Genomic DNA, 20,097 nt, shown 5'->3' on the forward strand with positions numbered 1-20,097 from the left:
ATAGGAAAATAATGACATGCTCTAATTTAAAGACTTTCAGCCTGATTCTGAGAGTGGCCAGGCAGGCTGCTTGTAAGTTTGGGAGGGGAGCACATTGGACCCACAACTTGATGCCATAATGTGTGCTTCCTACTTTTTTGTCGTCTTTTCCTCCATAAACCCACCCTGCAGCTCCTGTCCTGCATGATACTACTATATGTGAAAATTAAGGAAAGAAGCACCCAAGGTAAAATAGACCCTGCTGTTACTGTGAATATTCCCTTCAAGATAAACCAAAATATAAACTAAAGAAAAATAGAAAGTAACATCTCTAATAAGCGTGGATCTTACAAATATAATAACCTAACTTTGGTTAGATATTGTTAGGACAAATCAGTTAAATTAAAACATATATACATTTAACACATAAATCCTATAACATTCTAAAATGAAGGGACATCTCCCTACTAAAATAAATCAGCAGTAAAAAAACATAGAAACTCATGTGAGAATGAGCCTAAAATATTATAAACATACATAAGATTGCCCCAACGGTAAACTCTGTTATTGATGAATTCAAATAACTTTGACCACAAATGAGTGGATTTAAGCTGCACCGTCTTTTAGTATCCAAAAGTGCGCTTTATATGTGTTTACGCGTAAACATTGGTCGTGAAGGAGGGTTACCTTCTTATATGATGAGAAAGCTGTATTCACCTCGGCTGATTACACCGCGTCTTGAGGGATTGCTAGAGGAAGACAGTATCTGTATCTTGTCTTCGGCAGATATCCCTGCGTTCGGGCCGGTTATGCCGCTAGTTGGTGCCCTCTGCTGAGATCGAATCACGTGACCTGCCGTTAGCGTCACGGTCAAAGGTCATTGGTGTCATTCCGGGTGACTGAGGATAACAATAGCGCTATTGTGAAGGATAATTAGAGATTATCTTTGGCAGCCACTATTATTAGTGGATAAAGGAAAAGTTTTCCTATAGTGTAGAAGGTATGTAGAAATCCAGATGGTATTCGTGTTCACATACACCTCCCTCCGTTCAGAATAAGAACTCCTCAGGGTCGGTGTACCTTTAAACACAAGTTATAGCTGTACTGTAGCAAAGCAAAGTATAGGTCCTGGTCAACGCATTTCGCCCACCTGTGGGCTTTATCAATATGTCTTGCTAAAGCCCACAGGTGGGCGAAATGCGTTGACAAGGACCTATACTTTGCTTTGCTACAGTACAGCTATAACTTGTGTTTAAAGGTACACCGACCCTGAGGAGTTCTTATTCTGAACGGAGGGAGGTGTATGTGAACACGAATATCGGTTAGATATCCTATTCAGTACCCTGGGAAGGAACTACATAGCACTTTCTACACAGGCACATTAAATTACTTTAAGCCTGTAAATGAAGTCCCGTTTTTATTTAGCTTTAATTGTGAGCATTAATAATAAATGAGGCTAAACAATGACTATAGTATAAATCTGCAGCACACTCCGCCCTTTTGTAGTGTACCCAGCCAGGATTGGCCACAGCTGGTGTGAGGATCGTGGAGTTTACCTTTTAAGGCCTTTGCATGTAGCCCTAGCTGTGCCTAAGCTGTAGTGTAAAGCACCATACTGCAAATTCTGCAGGAATCTCACCAGTTAGCGGCAAATCTCTTACATTTTCTATCATACGTGAAAAGCACAATTTTTAAACCGTTAACCTTTTTTTTTTTTTTCATGCAAAAAAATGAATTCTTTTTTTTTAGAGCATTTTGCTATTGCCCTGTTTGCATATTATATTGTGTTTAATCCCTGTTTAATATCTCCTCCGTGGGAATAAGTTCAAATATTAGCACAGGTGACACAGGGCTCAGCAGTCAAGGGGAAAACTTAGAAGTACAGTAATGGGATTGTGGAAGTCTCTGTACTTTAATACCCATGTATGATCCTCCTGTTTTGGGAAAAATCAAGGATTAAATGATTGCTTTGTTGAATTGCAGCAGTTTCACCTTGAAACACCTTGGATAACAAAGGGGTTAAATCAGTGAGTGTATAGTGTGTGTGTGTGTGCGCGCTTTTCAACAAGTGAGTTACAAAATTACTTTCTACTTATATTTTAAACTGTCTGCATGCGTGCCTTGCTCTTACAAGTATTGTGCATCAGTCAGGGAGCATATGGCAGTTACAAGGATGGTGGGGGGGGGGGCAAATAAAGGAGGAGATGGTCAGTCATTTAAAGCGACATGAAACCCAAATGATGTATTTCATGATTTAGAAAGAGCATGCAATGTTAAACTACTTTCCAATTTTCTTCTATGATCTACTTTGGTCCATTGTCTTGATATTCTTTGTTGAAAATCATATTTAAAGGGACACTGAGCCCAAATGTTTTCTTTAGTTATTCAGATAGAGCATGCAATTTTAAGCAACTTTCTAATTTACTCCTATTATCAACTTTTCTTTTTCTTGGTATCTTTATTTGAAATGCAAGAATGTAAGTTTAGATGCCGGCCCATTTTTTATGAACACACTGTTCTTGCTGATTGGTGGATAAATTCACCCACCAATAAACAAGTGCTTTCCATGGTCCTGAACCAAAAAAAATATCTTGGATGCCTTCTTTTTCAAATAAAGAAAGCAAGAGAACGAAGAAAAATTGATAGGAGTAAATTAGAAAGTTGCTTAAATTTACATGCTCTATCTGCATCATGAAAGAAAAAATTTGGGTTCAGTGTTCCTTTAAATAGGCTTAGTAGCTGCTGATTGGTGGCTGCTCAAAAATGCCTCGTGTGATTGGCTCACACATGTGCATTGCTATTTCTTCAACAAAGGATATCTAAAGAATGAAGCAAATTTAGATAATAAAGTAAAATGGAATGCTGTTTAAAATTGTATTCTCTATCTAAATCATGACAAAAATAGTTTGGGCTACATGTCCCTCTAATGCCAGAAATCTCTGCACAGAACTTGATTAAAAGGGACATGAACCCATTTTTTTTTTTTTTTTTTTTTTTTTTTTTGTAGGAGCAATGCACTACTATGAGCTAGATGAACTCACTGTGTGAGCCAAAGACAAGGGGCATATATGTGCAGTCACCAATTAGCAGCTAGCTCCCAGTAGTGTTGTGCATTGCTGCTGAGTCTTCCTAGGCATGCTTTTTCAACAAAGGATACCAAGGGAACAAAGCAAATTAGATAATAGAAATACATTGGAAATGTTGTTTTAATGGGATAGGAAACCCAAACATTTTCTTTTGGGGTTCAAATGGAGCATACAAATTACAAGTAAATTGAAAACTGTAAAACTATATTTGATTAGTTCACATGGTATTCTTTGTTGAATAACTAGCTAGGTGCCTGGAGCACTACATGGCAGGAAATGGTGCTCTTGCAAAACTTCCACAATATAGTGCACGCTCCTAAGCTTACATCTCTGCTTTTGAACAAGAGACCAAAGAAAATGTGATTAGAAAGGTTTTTGTCTAAAATTGCTGCTCTGAAAGTAATTTTTGTTTTTGTTTTTTGGTCTTTACTGTCCCTTTTGTTTAACTGGGAAGGGGTGCAGTGTGATACCATCCCTTTCAGTAGAAACAGGAACTAACAAGATATAGTGCTATCCCAATATCCTATCTACAACCTGTCCCCCAGGACTGTAAAACCGGAACTAACAAGATATAGTGCTATCCCAATATCCTATCTACAACCTGTCCCCCAGGACTGTAAAACAGGAACTAACGAGAGTGCTATCCCAATATCCTATCTACAACCTGTCCCCCATGACTGTAAAACAGGAACTAACGAGAGTGCTATCCCAATATCCTATCTACAAACTGTCCCCCATGACTGTAAAACAGGAACTAACAAGATATAGTGCTATCCCAATATCCTATCTACAACCTGTCCCCCATGACTGTAAAACAGGATATTGGGATAGCACTATATCTTGTTAGTTCCTGTTTTACAGTCATGGGGGACAGGTTGTAGATAGGATATTGGGATAGCACTATATCTTGTTAGTTCCTATCTACAACCTGTCCCCCATGACTGTAAAACAGGAACTAACAAGATATAGTGCTATCCCAATATCCTATCTACAACCTGTCCCCCATGACTGTAAAACAGGAACTAACAAGATATAGTGCTATCCCAATATCCTATCTACAACCTGTCCTCCATGACTGTAAAACAGGAACTAACCAGATCTAGTGCTATCCCAATATCCTATCTACAACCTGTCCCCCATGACTGTAAAACAGGAACTAACGAGAGTGCTATCCCAATATCCTATCTACAACCTGTCCCCCAGGACTGTAAAACCGGAACTAACAAGATATAGTGCTATCCCAATATCCTATCTACAACCTGTCCCCCATGACTGTAAAACAGGAACTAACAAGATATAGTGCTATCCCAATATCCTATATACAACCTGTCCCCCATGACTGTAAAACAGGAACTAACCAGATATAGTGCTATCCCAATATCCTATCTACAACCGGTCCTCCAGGACTGTAAAATAGGAAATAACAATAGAGTGCTATCCCAATATCCTATTTACAACCTGTCCCCCATGACTGTAAAACAGGAACTAACAAGATATAGTGCTATCCCAATATCCTATTTACAACCTGTCCTCCATGACTGTAAAACAGGAACTAACCAGATCTAGTGCTATCCCAATATCCTATCTACAACCTGTCCCCCATGACTGTAAAACAGGAACTAACGAGAGTGCTATCCCAATATCCTATCTACAACCTGTCCCCCAGGACTGTAAAACCGGAACTAACCAGATATAGTGCTATCCCAATATCCTATCTACAACCGGTCCTCCAGGACTGTAAAATAGGAAATAACAATAGAGTGCTATCCCAATATCCTATTTACAACCTGTCCCCCAGGACTGTAAAACAGGAACTAACGAGAGTGCTATCCCAATATCCTATCTACAACTGGTCCTCCAGGACTGTAAAACAGGATCTATGGGGTTTTAGAACAATTTCAGTACCATCCCTTATTTTATAAAGTGTAGCAGACCTGCAGCATCTACGGGTGGTGTTAGCTGCTTTGTCATAGGTTGGAACTGTACTGTCACTTAGTGGGGTAAAAGTCCAGTTTGTTGATCCAAGGATGGGTTAACCATTAACGCACATGCAATCCTGTCTTTGCTGCCGAGAGCTTATCTATAATTTTGTACATGAGAGCTTTAACATACCATATATTGCGCTGTACTTGTGTGGGGAACAAGAGGCTTTATAGTTGTGAGTTATAGGTATGCTTTTTATTTATTTTGTCTTAAAACCTTTATAAAATAATAATAAATGTAAAAATACAAAAACCATGGCTCATGTTCTATTTGTGTCATAGCCTGTCTAGTTTTAGGGCTGGGTGCTCAGTATAGATTGAATTTGAGAGATTTCACTTGTCTTTGTATTACTTGGGACACACTATTCTCTGAGTGACATAGCGTTTTTTTGTTGTTGCTGTGCTGGGTACCCACTGTCCTTGATGAGCTGGGCACACATTGTCCTTTGGGTGTCATGGAATCTGTCATTCCTTGTGCTGGGCACCCACTGTCCTGGGGGGGGGGGGACATACGTTGGTGCTTATTTGCTCAAAGTGGTTAGCGTTTTTGTACCTTTTTATTAAAAGCTCCCAATAACCCTGTAACAGACCCCGATTGGACAGGGCTGTAGCTCGCATTAAGCCCTATGGGCTTCTGTGCATGTCGGTTCCTGTGGCATGAGGATCTGAGACTTTGTGTTGTACCAACTAATCCTGAGATGATGCATGAAAATGTATTTATACAAACGCCTTATTTTGCTAATATAGGGCTGATTCAGAACCACATTCATCAGACAGACTGGAAAGAGTGAAGCGTAAATCCATGTGTGACTAAGACAACAGCTATACTAGTTGTCCTGAGTTGCTATACCAGCAAGTTAAAATATTCTTGTCTGAATTCACAAGAGCACTGGCTCCTCCCAGGGGCAAGAAAATTAAATACATATAATTAATTAATACAATGTTGCCCTGTGATAACACAGAATTCACTTATCTATTGCAGGATTTTCTTTAAGACAGAGATGAAACGTTTCCTGCGTTCCGGTCACGATTCGGTGAGGGAGAGAATAAAACGGGATTTGTTCCAGTTTAATAAGGTGAGAAGACACTGCCTAAATGGCCGGGTAGTGCCACCTGAAATTTATAGTGATGCACATTTCCCCTTGTTCCAGGGTATTGCAGTTGCTGCCCTTAGGTTATTCCACTATAATCTCTCTCCTCCTACTCTCTTAAGGGACATTTGAATGAGTAAAGGCTAATCAGAAGTTAATTACATTTAAAGTGAAATTAGCAGGAAATGCACATTTGTGCTTTGCTCAGCAGATGCTGCTCTATTGATGTTTATTGGTTGAGGGGGTCACACATGAAAGGTTAGTTTGTTACATAAAAAAAAATACAATTTGAAATTCCTTTTATGTTAATAAAAACAAAAATAAATTAAATATTGAGTACAGTGACCCTTTTATGGTGTGTTCTGTAATGAGCCTTAAGGTTATTACACAGAGTAACCCTTTCCCAGTCGCTGACTTTTGTGGTATTGCACCTTCCCAACCACTTCCTACAATGTAAACTTTTTTTTTTTTTGCTACAATTTTCTTACGGGTGTGTTGCAGTGTAACCCTTCTTGTCAGTAACTAGTACATTGCATTGCAGTTTCTTCCAACCTGTAGCTGTTTACCCCTTCCCTGCCACACCCATTATAGGTAGGAAGAGATTACAGGGCACTAGTGCAGTACTCTAAGGTCATGTTAATGCAGTGCAATTCCCTTTTCATACCACTGCCTCCTGGGTGTAGCACTGTAAACACTTTTCTTTGGTTTTAGGTTGGTGTTAAACTCTGAAGGTTTTGTGGTACAAAAAAAAAACTGCTGGTCTATAATGTGAGATTGACTATGATTGTTTGCTCCTGTTAACCCCTTGTGGCTATAGTTGCCAGCCACTCCTCAGACTAGGCTTAACATCTTGATTAACTGATTTTGTCCTTTAAATTAAATCATTACAATTTTATATTAGATATTTATGTTGGGTACAGATTTAGGTAAGAGAGGCTGCTTTCTGAGTGTTCACCATCCTATTAAAGGGAAGAATATAGCCTAAAGCTAATGGCCATTTAAAGGTGTTGCAATAAGTAGGTATTTCTGTATACGTTTAAGCAATCTGAGTGGTGGTTGCTCTTAGCTGTATATCTAGGATACTTTTCTTTGTTGTCTCATGTACCTGTATAGACACTATATTTAGTCTCCTTTATGTCCTTTGATTATTCTTCCGTCTTGTGTATAAGTAAAGCAGTTAGCGCTAGGTCTGATCATGCTGCCAAGTTTACTATTGACCTTTCAATGGCTGTGACTACACTATCAGCAGTGATGCCAATCATTGGGCAGGTCCAGGCTGGCCCACAAACTAGCTTGTCTAGCTAGAGACCTACAGTTTCCTGGAGTGGGCAGATAAATAAGACTGAAATGAGTACAGTTGTTGTATAGGAAGGAGGGGGGTTACTGGGTGTGCCAGGAGTAAATGGTTTATTTCCTATTTCTCTCCTTTTTCCTCAGACTGTTGAGCATGGCTTTCCTAACCAGCCCAGCGCATTGGGATTCAGCGAGACTCTCCGGCTCATGGCTATTGGTATCCGCTCAGGAGCCATCAAAATGTATCCTTTGGCACCACTATGGGCACTACTAGGAGTGAGGAAGCGTTACAGTTGCTGTATTCTATCCCTGTCATGTAGCACTGCTGTCATGTATATTATGTGTCACTTTGCCCACACAGAGCAGTTCCTAATCCTGTACTGCTAAAATAGTAACCCCCACCAGTCTTATGTCAATGTAGATACTTTTTTTTTTTTTTTTTTCTCAACATTCCAGTGCGAAAGAGCTCTGAGTCAAGTATGGAATCCTATTGTGTTTGCCTACAGAGAGGAGGACGCAGTCTTCACCTTGCTTTTCTTCCCAGCTAGAGACGTAACTTCCCTGTGTTTACATTCCAAGTAACTGCAAGCTTTACACCTGGCCGCGTGCCAGCCCTGGGAGTTATCCCGGCCAGCTGGTGCTAAAGGCAGTTTCTCATGCAAGTAGGAACACGTCTTCCTCCCGTGCTGCAGTTTCTCTCCTCTGTCACTTCATCTTTTTCAATACTCACATGTCCATGTCACTGTTATCTTGTCCCACAGTTGTCCTCCAGTGGTCTGTAATTGCCTCATCTTCTTTTTAGAGCAGTAATATATTGTGCAAGTATCACTGAGAGCACAGCTAAAAGTGTTATGTTCTGCTACTTAAAGGGCCACTGTAAGTAAATATTTTCTATGCCTGTTACTAACTAACTACCCCAAATACGCTTTTTATCAATAGCATTTCATTAACATATCTCTACCGTATATCAGAAATCTTGTCTGCAAATTTAATTGTTTTCCAAACCCACTCCGTGGGTATCCTTTGCTCTGTACCAATCCGTTTACAATACCTAGGTTTCAAAATGGCGCTTTAAACACAAAGTTATTGGTTTAAGTATTTTGAACACTCAGTGCTGAAAATAGTGGGCAGGATAACGTGACATCATCGGCGAATAAAATATATAACTTTTAGAACGTTATGAAACTCGTTTTGGAGAAAATATAGGTCAGTAGGTTTTAATTAATGTTTATTAACTTTAATATGTTAGTTGTTTAGCTTTAAAATTATAACAGAAAGTAATCCTTTAAAGAATGAATAGCCCTGTTCCCATAGGAATAATATAGGTTGTCTCATTGTTTCCCATACTTTGTTTTTTTCTTTCTCATCCGCACATTTAATATTTATTCATATCCTCCCCTCCCTAATGTTTTCTTCTTGTTTATTTTTTCTCTCCTTTTTGGTTCTTCCTCTTACAGGATGGCCCCTACTGGTGTCTTTTTATATAGTTTTCAAACCTTCTTTAGTAATTCCTGTCCCAAGCTTTCTTATGTTTCCTAACAGTTATGCTTCTGTACCACTCCTTATACCTCCCTCAAACTCTATCCAATCCCACCTCCCTACCTGTTCTCTTCACCCCATCCCTACCTTCTGAATGTTTTGTTTGCTTTTTTTTTTTTTTTTTTTTTTTTTTACATTCAATTTCTTTTTCCTGAGCGTCCTTCCAACAAAGATATGGCTCCCCTGGGGTGGAGTTTATCGGTCTTCATGATGAGAGCAACTCTGTGATTAAGATAGTTTTCATCCCCAACCAGGTAAGGATATGGCCTTTTGCAGGTAATGATCCTCCAAACAAGACAAGTATTGGGTGGAGTTTGACTACTGGGAAAAATAAAATACCAGGAAATAAGGTGTTTTGATGTTTTTAAAATATTTACTTTTGTCTTATGTTGTTTTTTTTTTTTTACCACAACAACAGAAATGTTTTGCAATTACAAAGCGTCACTTTTTAATATTTATAAAATGTTTAGGTCCTACAAAAATGTATGGACATTCTACCCTCTCAAAGTATTGTGCTTACTCCAAGGGCAGCACAACTAGTGTGTTACCAGCTAAGCGGGCATAACCCGTATCTGCTGATGTCCGCTTACTGGTTGTATTTCCAGTGTAAACTCTGTGATCAGCAGTGTACGTCTCTCTGCTCCGGAGGGCATCTAAATGTAGTTGTAGTACAAATTGGACTGAGTTGTTTCTTTCCTATTAAGAATAGAAAGTGAAAAATGGTTTCCTGAGCCCTTTAATTCTCCAAACATTCATTCATTTATAAAATGTATAATTCATGAACCTGTATACTTTTTAAAGTTTAAAGTAGTAAATAACCACATAATCTCTTAAAGCCAAATCATGAGCACTAAAACTTAAAGGGACATGAAACCCAAACTTTCTTTCATGATTTAGGTAAAACATAAGATTTTAAACAACTATCCAGTTTACTTCTTTTATCAAATTTCCTTCATTCTCTTGGTATCATTTGTTGAAGGAGCAGCAATGCATTACTGGTCTCTCACTGAACACGAGGTGAGCCAATGACAATATGTATTGTCAGAACTCTCAAGCAACCAAAAAAAAAAAATCTAAGATATTGTACATTAAAATTAACACTAACTTTGCTCTGCAACTTCCTTTATCTATAGTGGGCTCTCAAAGGTGAAAGCGTGCCCTTTTAATGCCACCAGACCCTACAAAAAATGCTCTTGAAAGTTGTGAGTACAAGGCCGTCTGAGAATTAGACATCATCACGCTGCCACTGGGTGCCCGGGACTGAATGGAGGCGCCATTAATAATTTATTAATAATTTGCTTTTATTTACTGTATTTAAATATTATAAAGTAAATACAGCGTTTATAGTATGGGTTATAGAACTAGTTAGGCCTATTTTTAATAGTAATTTTCAAGCAAACAGACTACGCTTATCCTTGCTGTTACTGAGCTTGCCTTAATAAACCTTTCAGCAAAGGATAACAAAAAAAGAAAGCAAATTGGAAAGTTGGTTAAAATTGAATATTCCATCTAAATCACGAATGTCTAATTATGACTTTACTGTCCCTTTTAAATAAAGCATTTGTCCAATACATAAATTACCTCCTGTTTTTCCTCATCAGTGCCAGCTAGTGACTCTGCTCGATGACAACAGTCTCCACTTGTGGTCCTTCAGACCGCAAGATGGAAACTGTGAACTAAGAGAAGAGAAGAAATTCACGCTGCGTGTGCCTCCTGGGTGCGTAATCTTTGAAATCTTTGTTACATCATTGATTTTTTACAAAGCATGCTGCCTTATGTTTGAGTGCATGATAAATATGTTTTAGGTTTGTTTGGTATTGTTTTCTTGTATTCAAATATGTCTGAAGAATACGTCTATCCATTGTAGAGACTTCTAATTTCTGTCTACAGGGCGTCCCCCAGTGTAACCCAGATTAAAGTGCTACTGGCGCACTCTTCTGGCGAGAAACTGTACCTTGGTACAGAGGGCGGTAGTGTGTTTAGCTTGGCATTGCCATCTCTGCAAGTGCTAGAGGAGAAAACTATTGCACATGAGAGAGCTATGAAAGGGTAAGAAGCACTGCCCCTATTACATCAGTGTAGTTACGCTTCAGTCTCAGACATTTGAGTTCTTTAAATTCTGTCTCTTGCAGGCTGCCAGATAGTTACACAAACAGACGAGCATTTGAATCGGTAGAAGCTCTGCAGGAGCACCCCAGGAACCCGGACCAGCTTCTGATTGGCTACAGCTTAGGCATGATGGTTGTATGGGATGTGTCTGTAGGGCGTAGTGTTCAACACTTTCTTGGTAACCAGGTACACACTTTCTTGAAAAAACTCAAGCAACCCCATCCTGAGGTGTTCTGCCTAAACATTCAGAAGTAGATCTGATACCCCTCTGAAACTACAAATTTATATATATATATATATAATATATATATATATATATATATATATATATATATATATATATATAATCTCTATATATATCTATATCGGTCAGTACTGTAGCCCCCTCCCCAAACACATATACTTTCTGACTGCCGCTTCCTGCAAACATGACCTACTGGATTAATTTTACATCACACACCTAAACGCTCTTTTTCATGAAACCAACTCCCCCGTAATTTTAATATTGACTAAAATTTTAGCTGGGTGGTGCACCTACTAAAAAGGTCCTGGTTTTGTGTTTTTTTTTTTTTAAAAAAAAATGTTTTATTTTAACACATTCAAATACATTTTTAAATTCTCTCTTAGCAACTGGAAAATGTGTTTTGGTGTCGGGATGGGGAACAAATAATCAGTTGCCACAATGATGGTGGGTACAGCAAGTGGTCAGTATCTGGTGACCAGTTGCAGGAATCTCCTGTGGAGAGCAAAGTACCTTATGGTAAGCAGGCAGCATAATGATAAGGTAGTAAGTGGTGCACGCGGGATGGTAAATGTCCTAATTTGTATTGTTTTTATCTCAGGTCCCTTCCGCTGCAAAGCAATCACAAAAATCAGCTGGCACTCAGTGCGTAGGGGGTAAGTGAAGTTACAAGCATGTGTCAAAGGGGGTTGCTTTACTTTGCTCACTACTAATTCACTCAACACATTTGTTTTGCTTGTCGGCAACAAGGCAAGTCCTTTATTGTTGTCCCTAAGCTAAATGAATCACCTGGAAACAAATGGTTGATTTCATTTTTACTTCTTATATTTATTGTGCTCAACTAATTGTGACCCCCCCCTTTTGTGAGGAGTCTGAAGATTGTAGGCTTCAGTCTTAAAGGGATACTAAACCCACATTTTTTTTCTTTCATGATTCACATAGAGCATGCAATTTTAAGCAACTTTCTAATTTACTCCTATTATAATTTTTTCTTCGTAATCTTGCTATCTTTATTTGAAAAAGCAGGAATGTAAGGTTAGGAGCCTGCCCATTTGTGGTTCAGCACCTGGGTAGAGCTTGCTGATTGGTTTGCTACATTTAGCCCCCAATCAGCAAGTGCTACCCCGGTACTGAACCAAAAATGGTCCAGCTCTTAAGCTTACATTCCTGTTTCTTTTAAAAAAAATAAAATAAAAAAAATTAGTATAAGAATGAAGAAAAATTGATAATAGCAGTAAATTAGAGCAGGCAATTTTAAACAACTTTCTATCTGAATCACAAAAGAAAAAAATGTGGGTTTAAAGGGACACTCGGGTCAAATGAAATTTTCAGGATTCAGATACAGCATGTAAATTTCAAACAACTTTCCAATTTACTTCCATTAAAAAAAAAGTGCACAGTCTTTTATATTTACACTTTTTGAGTCATCAGCTCCTAATGAGCATGTGCAAGAACTCAGACTATACGTATATGCATTTGTGATTGGCTGATTGCTATCACATGGTACAGGGGGAGTGGAAATATACATAACGTTGAAATTTGTTAGAACAAGATCTACTACTCATTTGAAATTCAGAGTAAATGCTATTGTCTTGTTATCTTGCATTTGTTGATTATGCAAATCTATTGTTTACTAGTCCTTTAAGTATCCTTTTAATTACCTTGCCAATTTCCTTCAGAAATTTAAGAATCTTAAATTTCTTAATATAATATATGAATTATAAATAGAACACTAAACCTAGGTGTACGGCAGGATTCTGAGGACGGTCAGGGGGGATAGGGCATTGTTTTTTACACCATCACTTTTTCATCTTCAAGACTTGAAGAGAGACCCTTACCATATTGATGCTGAATAACATAAGCCCTTATTTGGGTATTTAGTAATGCTGTATCCATAGTCATAGCTAAGGCCAGCACAGTTGTCACACATTTGTATGTTAGCAGACTTCCTATAGGTTGTTGTATTTTGGCTTTGCTGAATCCAATATTTGGTATGTGGTACAAAGGTTGTGAGTTTGTGCACCATTTTAGTAATTGTCCAATTGTCACGAACATTAAAGGAAAGGACATTTTTCAGAATAGAGAGCACTTTCCTTTTTGATATCCAGTGTATGTAGTTTGATTTTTGTACCTTTTTAAAAGATAATCTGAATTCTGGGTCTCCACTTGCTTAGGGCTCCATTTATCATCCCGTGGCTCGGCTTCTCCTGTAATGAACAGCAATTTGCTATCCGCATTTAACCCTGCCCATGCACAGCCAATCACGCATGGGCAGGAGCTGTCAATCTCACAGGGCGGATGAGACTGGGGGGAGATAAATTCTCCACCTATGAGGTGGAGAGCAGAACAAGGAAGCAGCGGTCTGATGACCGCTGTCTGATCCTGACTGCAGATTCTCTTGTGCAAACCTGCAGTCAAAGGGGGGGGGGGGGGGGGGGGGGGGCTTGATAAATTGAGCCATATGTGACTGAAATAAAGAAATGCTTCTTGCTTTGTGTAAAAATTGTTTCGTTGCCCCAGGTTCCATAGAGAAGCCAAAAAGCAAATTCTGCATTCTGCAAATCAAATATCCAGTTTATGCAACTTGCAGCATTTCAAAAACCTAGCTTTACTGATTGTGTTTTTTTTTTTTTTTTTTAAAACACACAAAACTATAAACTATATAACAATGCATTTATTAAAAAAACAAAAAAGCAGAGATCTGAGCACTCAGGGGCAAGGTAAAATCCGGGAATCTTTATTAAACAAAAGGTAAAAGCTGCATCAAGGTGCAGGTAAGCAGGAGTAGCAGTCCTGACGCGTTTCGCGCCTCCTAGTGGCGCTTAGTCATAGGAACTAGTGCTGAACATGTCTGTAGTGTACTTAAAGGGATGACTGTCCAATGCATTTATTGTTATAACTCACAGAACAAGTTACTGCAGGAGAGGTAAATAGATAAAATAGTAAATGGCAATTTTATTTATATAATATAATTCATCTGTCAGCAATGCCTCTCCAGATATGTGAGCAGGACATCAGGATTATTTATCTCACACGGTGCTAGTATGAACGTGTGTCTTAAAGAAAGCCCTGGGCTGATTGTTGAATATACACTCTATACAGAATTTGCTTGTATTTTTTTTATTTTTTGTTAATGACATAAAACTTAATGTACAGCAGCGACTTTTTTATTTGGATTAGGGGAAAGTGTTTGTGGTTTACGGCTTACAAATTCCAGTCCCAACACAAGCAAGAGCTAATTTCAGCAGTTATGAAATCGTATGCTAGAGAAAATATTTAACATAGTTTCAGCTATAATAAATTGAACCAGACTTCTTTTTAGGAATTTAAACAGTGTTCTCCAATTTCCACTGGGTGACCTCATTAATACTATAGCTTTTTTTTTTTTTTTTTTTTTTTTTTTTTTTTTTTAATCTGAACCAATGCTGGGATTCTAAATTTTGGAGAGGTTCCTTATCAGTATCCGTTAAATGGACATAAAACAAGTTTGGTATAGAGACAAACTATAATATGTACTTTAAAGTGAAGGTAAACTTTGCTGTATTACTGTGCACTTATCTGCAATACAGCAAAAATCAATGGTACTTTCATTCATCAAAATCTTAAAATGTATCTCTTAGTTTTTGAATTTATTAGCAGCGTTACAAGCGTTTGATTCAACCCGTTTTTTTTTTTCTTCGTTTTTTTTCTTTTGCTTTTTGGTCACGTTGACTTCCTGGCAGTTAGGCGGCCGTCATTTGACGTCACCTCTATCTTCAAAGCTCTGCGCATGCATTAGGTTACTTCCTCTCCCTGGAAAACCAAGCGCGTTGCCGAGATCAATGACGCTTGCTATGTGTAAAGCAAAAGGGCATTAACGCATGCGCATTATGTGAAATTGTGGATGTTTTGCGCATGCGCAGTTTTTTTCGAAGCCGTGCACGAGCATTGTAGGCACGTATAGAGCGGGTGTGAACGCTCTATAAGTTAAAGAGAGGGGAAATGGATGGTGGGCGAAGCTTGGAACAGAACGGTAGGGTAGAACAAAATATATTTAACGAAATATGTTAGGTTAATAAACAAAACCAAGTTAGCGACTGGATTTTGCAAGGTGATAGATTAAATTATGTTTACAGAAAGAGTAAACTTTACCTTCACTTTAATTACTTTACCTGCAAATTTATACTGCAGTGCCTCCACATTAACACTTTCTTTTTAGTTTCTAAATTGTAAAGCTGTAACTCTCCCTACACATTTTATATATATATATATATATATTATATATATATATATATATATATATATATATATATATATATATATATATATATATATATATATATTGTTTTAATGCAAACTATTTTTAATTAGCCTTTTTAGGATATGCACAGATCTCAACCTATTTCATGTCCCCTTTAACTGTTCCTTTCTATTGTAAAATTATTTTATGTATTATCTTCTATAAACTAGTTCTAAGGTAGATATCTATCTCTTACACTCACATTTTTGAGCTTTGATTATACACAAATCTTTATTTACTTACTCTGGAAAAATGTATTTTTACGTGTTTTGTCCTTGACAGGTCGCCATATATTGTATTCCAAGGAGGGATGCCCATGGCCAGTTATGGGGACCGGCACAGCATCTCTGTTGTCCATGGCAACCAGCAGACTGCATTTGATTTCACCTCTAGAATAATTGATCATGTTGTCATCTCCAGTGCTGATCCCTCTGCAGGTAAGTAAGCATACATTTTCCCCAATATGGATTAATGAGATAAAGTGATGGTAAAAGCTCCTATGATTTATAGCAGATTATACTGCTTTAAATAATAATAGTAATTAAAAAAGCTGCAAATGTTTTTAAAATAATAATCTTACCTGATGTATGTCCTGCAGTCCCCCCCCCCCCCCAAACCTTTCTATATATGGTGGGGAGAGTCCACAAAATCCTTACTCTTGGGAAATAAAAGACCTGGCCACCAGGAGGAGACGGACACCCCATACCAGACCTTTCAAATATCTCTCCCACTTCCTTTTCAGTAGTTCTTTGCCTCCTCAAGGAGAAGGCAAGACTCAAAGTGCTTTCGAAACTTCAAGGCAAGTGCGGCATCAACTTCCTCTAATGCAAAGCAAGAGGAAACTTTTGTGCTCAGTCCAAGACGGTCTGGAGACCTAACCAGACCTGGAACAAAGGTAAGCAGGCCAAAAAGCCTGCTGCTGCCTCTAAGACAGCATGAAGGAACGGCCCCCTATCCGGTAACGGATCTAGTAGGGGGCAGCCTTTCGCTCTTCGCCCAGGCGTGGGCAAGAGATGTCCAGGATCCCTGGGCGTTGGAAATTATATCCCAGGGATATCTTCTGGACTTCAAGGTTTCCCCCTCAAAAGGGAGATTTCACCTTTCACAATTATCTGCAAACCAGATAAAGAGAGAGGCATTCTTACACTGTGTACAAGACCTCCTAGTTATGGGAGTGATCCATTCAGTTCCAAAGGAGGAACAGGGACAGGGATTTTACTCAAATCTGTTTGTGGTTCCCAAAAAAGAGGGAACCTTCAGACCAATCTTGGATCTAAAGATCTTAAACAAATTTCTCAGAGTTCCATCATTCAAGATGGAGACTATTCGTACCATCCTACCTATGATCCAGGAGGGTCAATACACGACTACAGTGGATTTAAAGGATGCTTATCTTCACATTCCGATACACAAAGATCATCATCATCATCATCATCGGTTTCTCAGGTTTGCCTTCCTAGACAGGCATTACCAGTTTGTAGCTCTTCCCTTTTGGGTTAGCTACAGCCCCAAGAATTTTTACAAAGGTTCTGGGGTCGCTTCTGGCGGTTCTAAGGCCGCAGGGCATAGCAGTGGCCCCTTATTTAGACGACATCCTGATTCAGGCGTCAAACTTCCAAATTGCCAAGTCTCATACGGACATAGTGTTGGCATTTCTGAGGTCGCATGGGTGGAAGGTGAACGAGGAAAAGAGTTCTTTATCCCCCCTCACAAGAGTTTCCTTCCTAGGGACTCTGATAGATTCTGTAGAAATGAAAATTTACCTGACGGAGTCCAGGTTATCAAAACTTCTAAATTCCTGCCGTGTTCTTTATTCCATTCCTCGCCCTTCGGTGGCTCAGTGCATGGAAGTAATCGGCTTAATGGTAGCGGCAATGGACATAGTGCCGTTTGCACGCCTACATCTCAGACTGCTGCAACTCTGCATGCTCAGTCAGTGGAATGGAGATTACACAGATTTGTCCCCTCTACTATATCTGGATCAAGAGACCAGGGATTCTCTTCTCTGGTGGCTATCTCGGGTCCATCTGTCCAAAGGTATGACCTTTCGCAGGCCAGATTGGACAATTGTAACAACAGATGCCAGCCTTCTAGGTTGGGGTGCAGTCTGGAACTCCCTGAAGGCTCAGGGATCGTGGACTCAGGAGGAGTCACTCCTTCCAATAAATATTCTGGAACTGAGAGCGATATTAAATGCTCTTCAGGCTTGGCTTCAGTTAGCAACTCTGAGGTTCATCAGATCTCAGTCGGACAACATCACGACTGTGGCTTACATCAACCATCAAGGGGGAACAAGGAGTTCCCTAGCGATGTTAGAAGTCTCAAAGATAATTTGCTGGGCAGAGATTCACTCTTGCCACCTATCAGCTATCCATATCCCAGGTGTAGAGAACTGGGAGGCGGATTTTCTAAGTCGACAGACTTTTCATCCGGGGGAGTGGGAGCTCCATCCGGAGGTGTTTCCACAGTTTCCTCTGCTCCCTCGTCTGATTGCCAAGATCAAGCAGGAGAGAGCATCCGTGATCTTGATAGCGCCTGCGTGGCCACGCAGGACCTGGTATGCAGATCTAGTGGACATGTCATCCTTTCCACCTTGGACTCTGCCGTTAAGACAAGACCTTCTACTACAAGGTCCTTTCAATCATCCAAATCTAATTTCTCTGAGACTGACAGCCTGGAGATTGAACACTTGATGTTATCAAAGCGTGGCTTCTCCGAGTCAGTCATTGATACCTTAATACAGGCACGAAAGCCTGTCATCAGGAAAATTTACCATAAGATATGGCATAAATATCTTTATTGGTGTGAATCCAAGGGTTACTCATGGAGTAAGGTCAGGATTCCCAGGATATTATCCTTTCTCCAAGAAGGTTTGGAAATAGGATTGTCAGCTAGTTCCTTAAAGGGACAGATTTCTGCCCTGTCTATTCTTTTGCACAAGCGTCTGGCAGATGTTCCAGACGTTCAGGCATTTTGTCAGGCTTTAGTTAGAATCAAGCCTGTGTTTAAACCTGTTGCTCCGCCATGGAGCTTAAATTTGGTTCTTAAGGTTCTTCAAGGAGTTCCATTTGAACCTCTTCATTCCATAGATATCAAACTTTTATCTTGGAAAGTTCTGTTTTTGGTAGCTATTTCCTCGGCTCGTAGAGTCTCCGAGTTATCTGCTTTACAAGGTGATTCTCCTTATCTGATCTTCCATATGGATAAGGTAGTCCTGCGTACTAAACCTCGGTTTTTACCTAAGGTGGTATCTAATAAGAATATCAATCAAGAGATTGTTGTTCCATCTTTGTGTCCTAATCCTTCTTCAAAGAAGGAACGTCTATTACACAATCTGGACGTGGTTCGTGCTTTAAAGTTTCACTTACACGCTACTAAAGATTTTCGTCAAACATCTGCTTTGTGTGTTGTCTACTCTGTACACAGGAGAGGTCAAAAGGCTTCGGCAACCTCTCTTTCTTTTTGGCTAATAAGCATAATCCGCTTAGCCTATGAGACTGCTGGCCAGCAGCCTCCCGAAAGGATTACAGCTCATTATACTAGAGCTGTGGCTTCCACATGGGCCTTTAAAAATGAGGCTTCTGTTGAACAGTTTTGCAAGGCGGCGACTTGGTCTTTTCTTCATACTTTTTCAAAATTCTACAAATTTGATACTTTTGTTTCTTCGGAGGCTATTTTTGGGAGTAAGGTTTTACAGGCAGTGGTACCTGCCTTGTCCCTCCCTTCATCCGTGTACTTTAGCTTTGGTATTGGTATCCCACAAGTAATGGATGATCCGTGGACTGGATACACCTTACAAGAGAAAACATAATTTATGCTTACCTGATAAATTTATTTCTCTTGTGGTGTATCCAGTCCACGGCCCACCCTGTCATTTTAAGGCAGGGATTTTTTAATTTTAAGCTACCACTGCACCCTATGGTTTCTCCTTTCTCTGCTTGTTTTCGGTTGAATGACTGGATATGGCAGTTAGGGGAGGAGCTATATAGACAGCTCTGCTGTGGGTGTCCTCTTGCAACTTCCTGTTGGGAATGAGAATATCCCACAAGTAATGTATGATCCGTGGACTGGATACACCACAAGAGAAATAAATTTATCAGGTAAGCATAAATTATGTTTTTCCCCTCAATGGTTAGTACCTGGAAGAGAGGGATTCAGGAGAGTACTGGCTGTGCAATGTAAATCTTCTCTCTGCAGTTGTGGTTACAAGCCGGCTACAGACGTTACTGGGATAGTTTCCTTTAGCCTCCTGCTTTTGGGCCATGCAGATGTACTCCTTCAGTATATCTTCTACTGTTAGTTACAGTACTTGATGGGCTCTCTGTTTCCTCAAGATGCCATATCTAGTTAAGATCAGTGGAGTGGGCATTCACTGGGTAAATACCTATTTTAGCCCACAGAGCCTCCAGGCTATCGGTTTGTACACAGGTTAGTGTATATCAAAACCATTTTAAGCAGCTCAGTATGACAACAGACTGCGTCACTAATCCTGTTAAAG

At 39.4% G+C, this 20,097-nt stretch overlaps 1 protein-coding gene across 4 annotated transcripts in view; it reads left to right on the forward strand.

Moving 5' to 3' along the window:
- The window catches only part of LLGL2 (LLGL scribble cell polarity complex component 2), a 252,137-nt gene that overhangs the window by 24,390 nt on the left and 207,650 nt on the right, over positions 1-20,097 (forward strand). For 3 of the 4 annotated variants that reach the window (XR_008401782.1, XM_053709030.1, XM_053709034.1), the window contains exons 2-10: positions 6,030-6,123; positions 7,576-7,673; positions 9,143-9,224; positions 10,572-10,687; positions 10,861-11,019; positions 11,103-11,265; positions 11,707-11,839; positions 11,922-11,976; positions 15,882-16,036. Coding sequence is in view for 3 of the 4 variants with exons in the window: in XM_053709030.1 (XP_053565005.1) it covers positions 6,030-6,123; positions 7,576-7,673; positions 9,143-9,224; positions 10,572-10,687; positions 10,861-11,019; positions 11,103-11,265; positions 11,707-11,839; positions 11,922-11,976; positions 15,882-16,036 (1,055 nt within the window). In the remaining variant the exon portion in view is untranslated. Of the gene's footprint in view, positions 1-5,056; positions 5,235-6,029; positions 6,124-7,575; positions 7,674-9,142; positions 9,225-10,571; positions 10,688-10,860; positions 11,020-11,102; positions 11,266-11,706; positions 11,840-11,921; positions 11,977-15,881; positions 16,037-20,097 lie in introns of those variants that run through there. The other variant, XM_053709042.1, reaches the window with a different exon arrangement.

Source organism: Bombina bombina, chromosome 1, assembly GCF_027579735.1.
Source record: "Bombina bombina isolate aBomBom1 chromosome 1, aBomBom1.pri, whole genome shotgun sequence".
Lineage (NCBI taxonomy): Eukaryota > Metazoa > Chordata > Amphibia > Anura > Bombinatoridae > Bombina > Bombina bombina.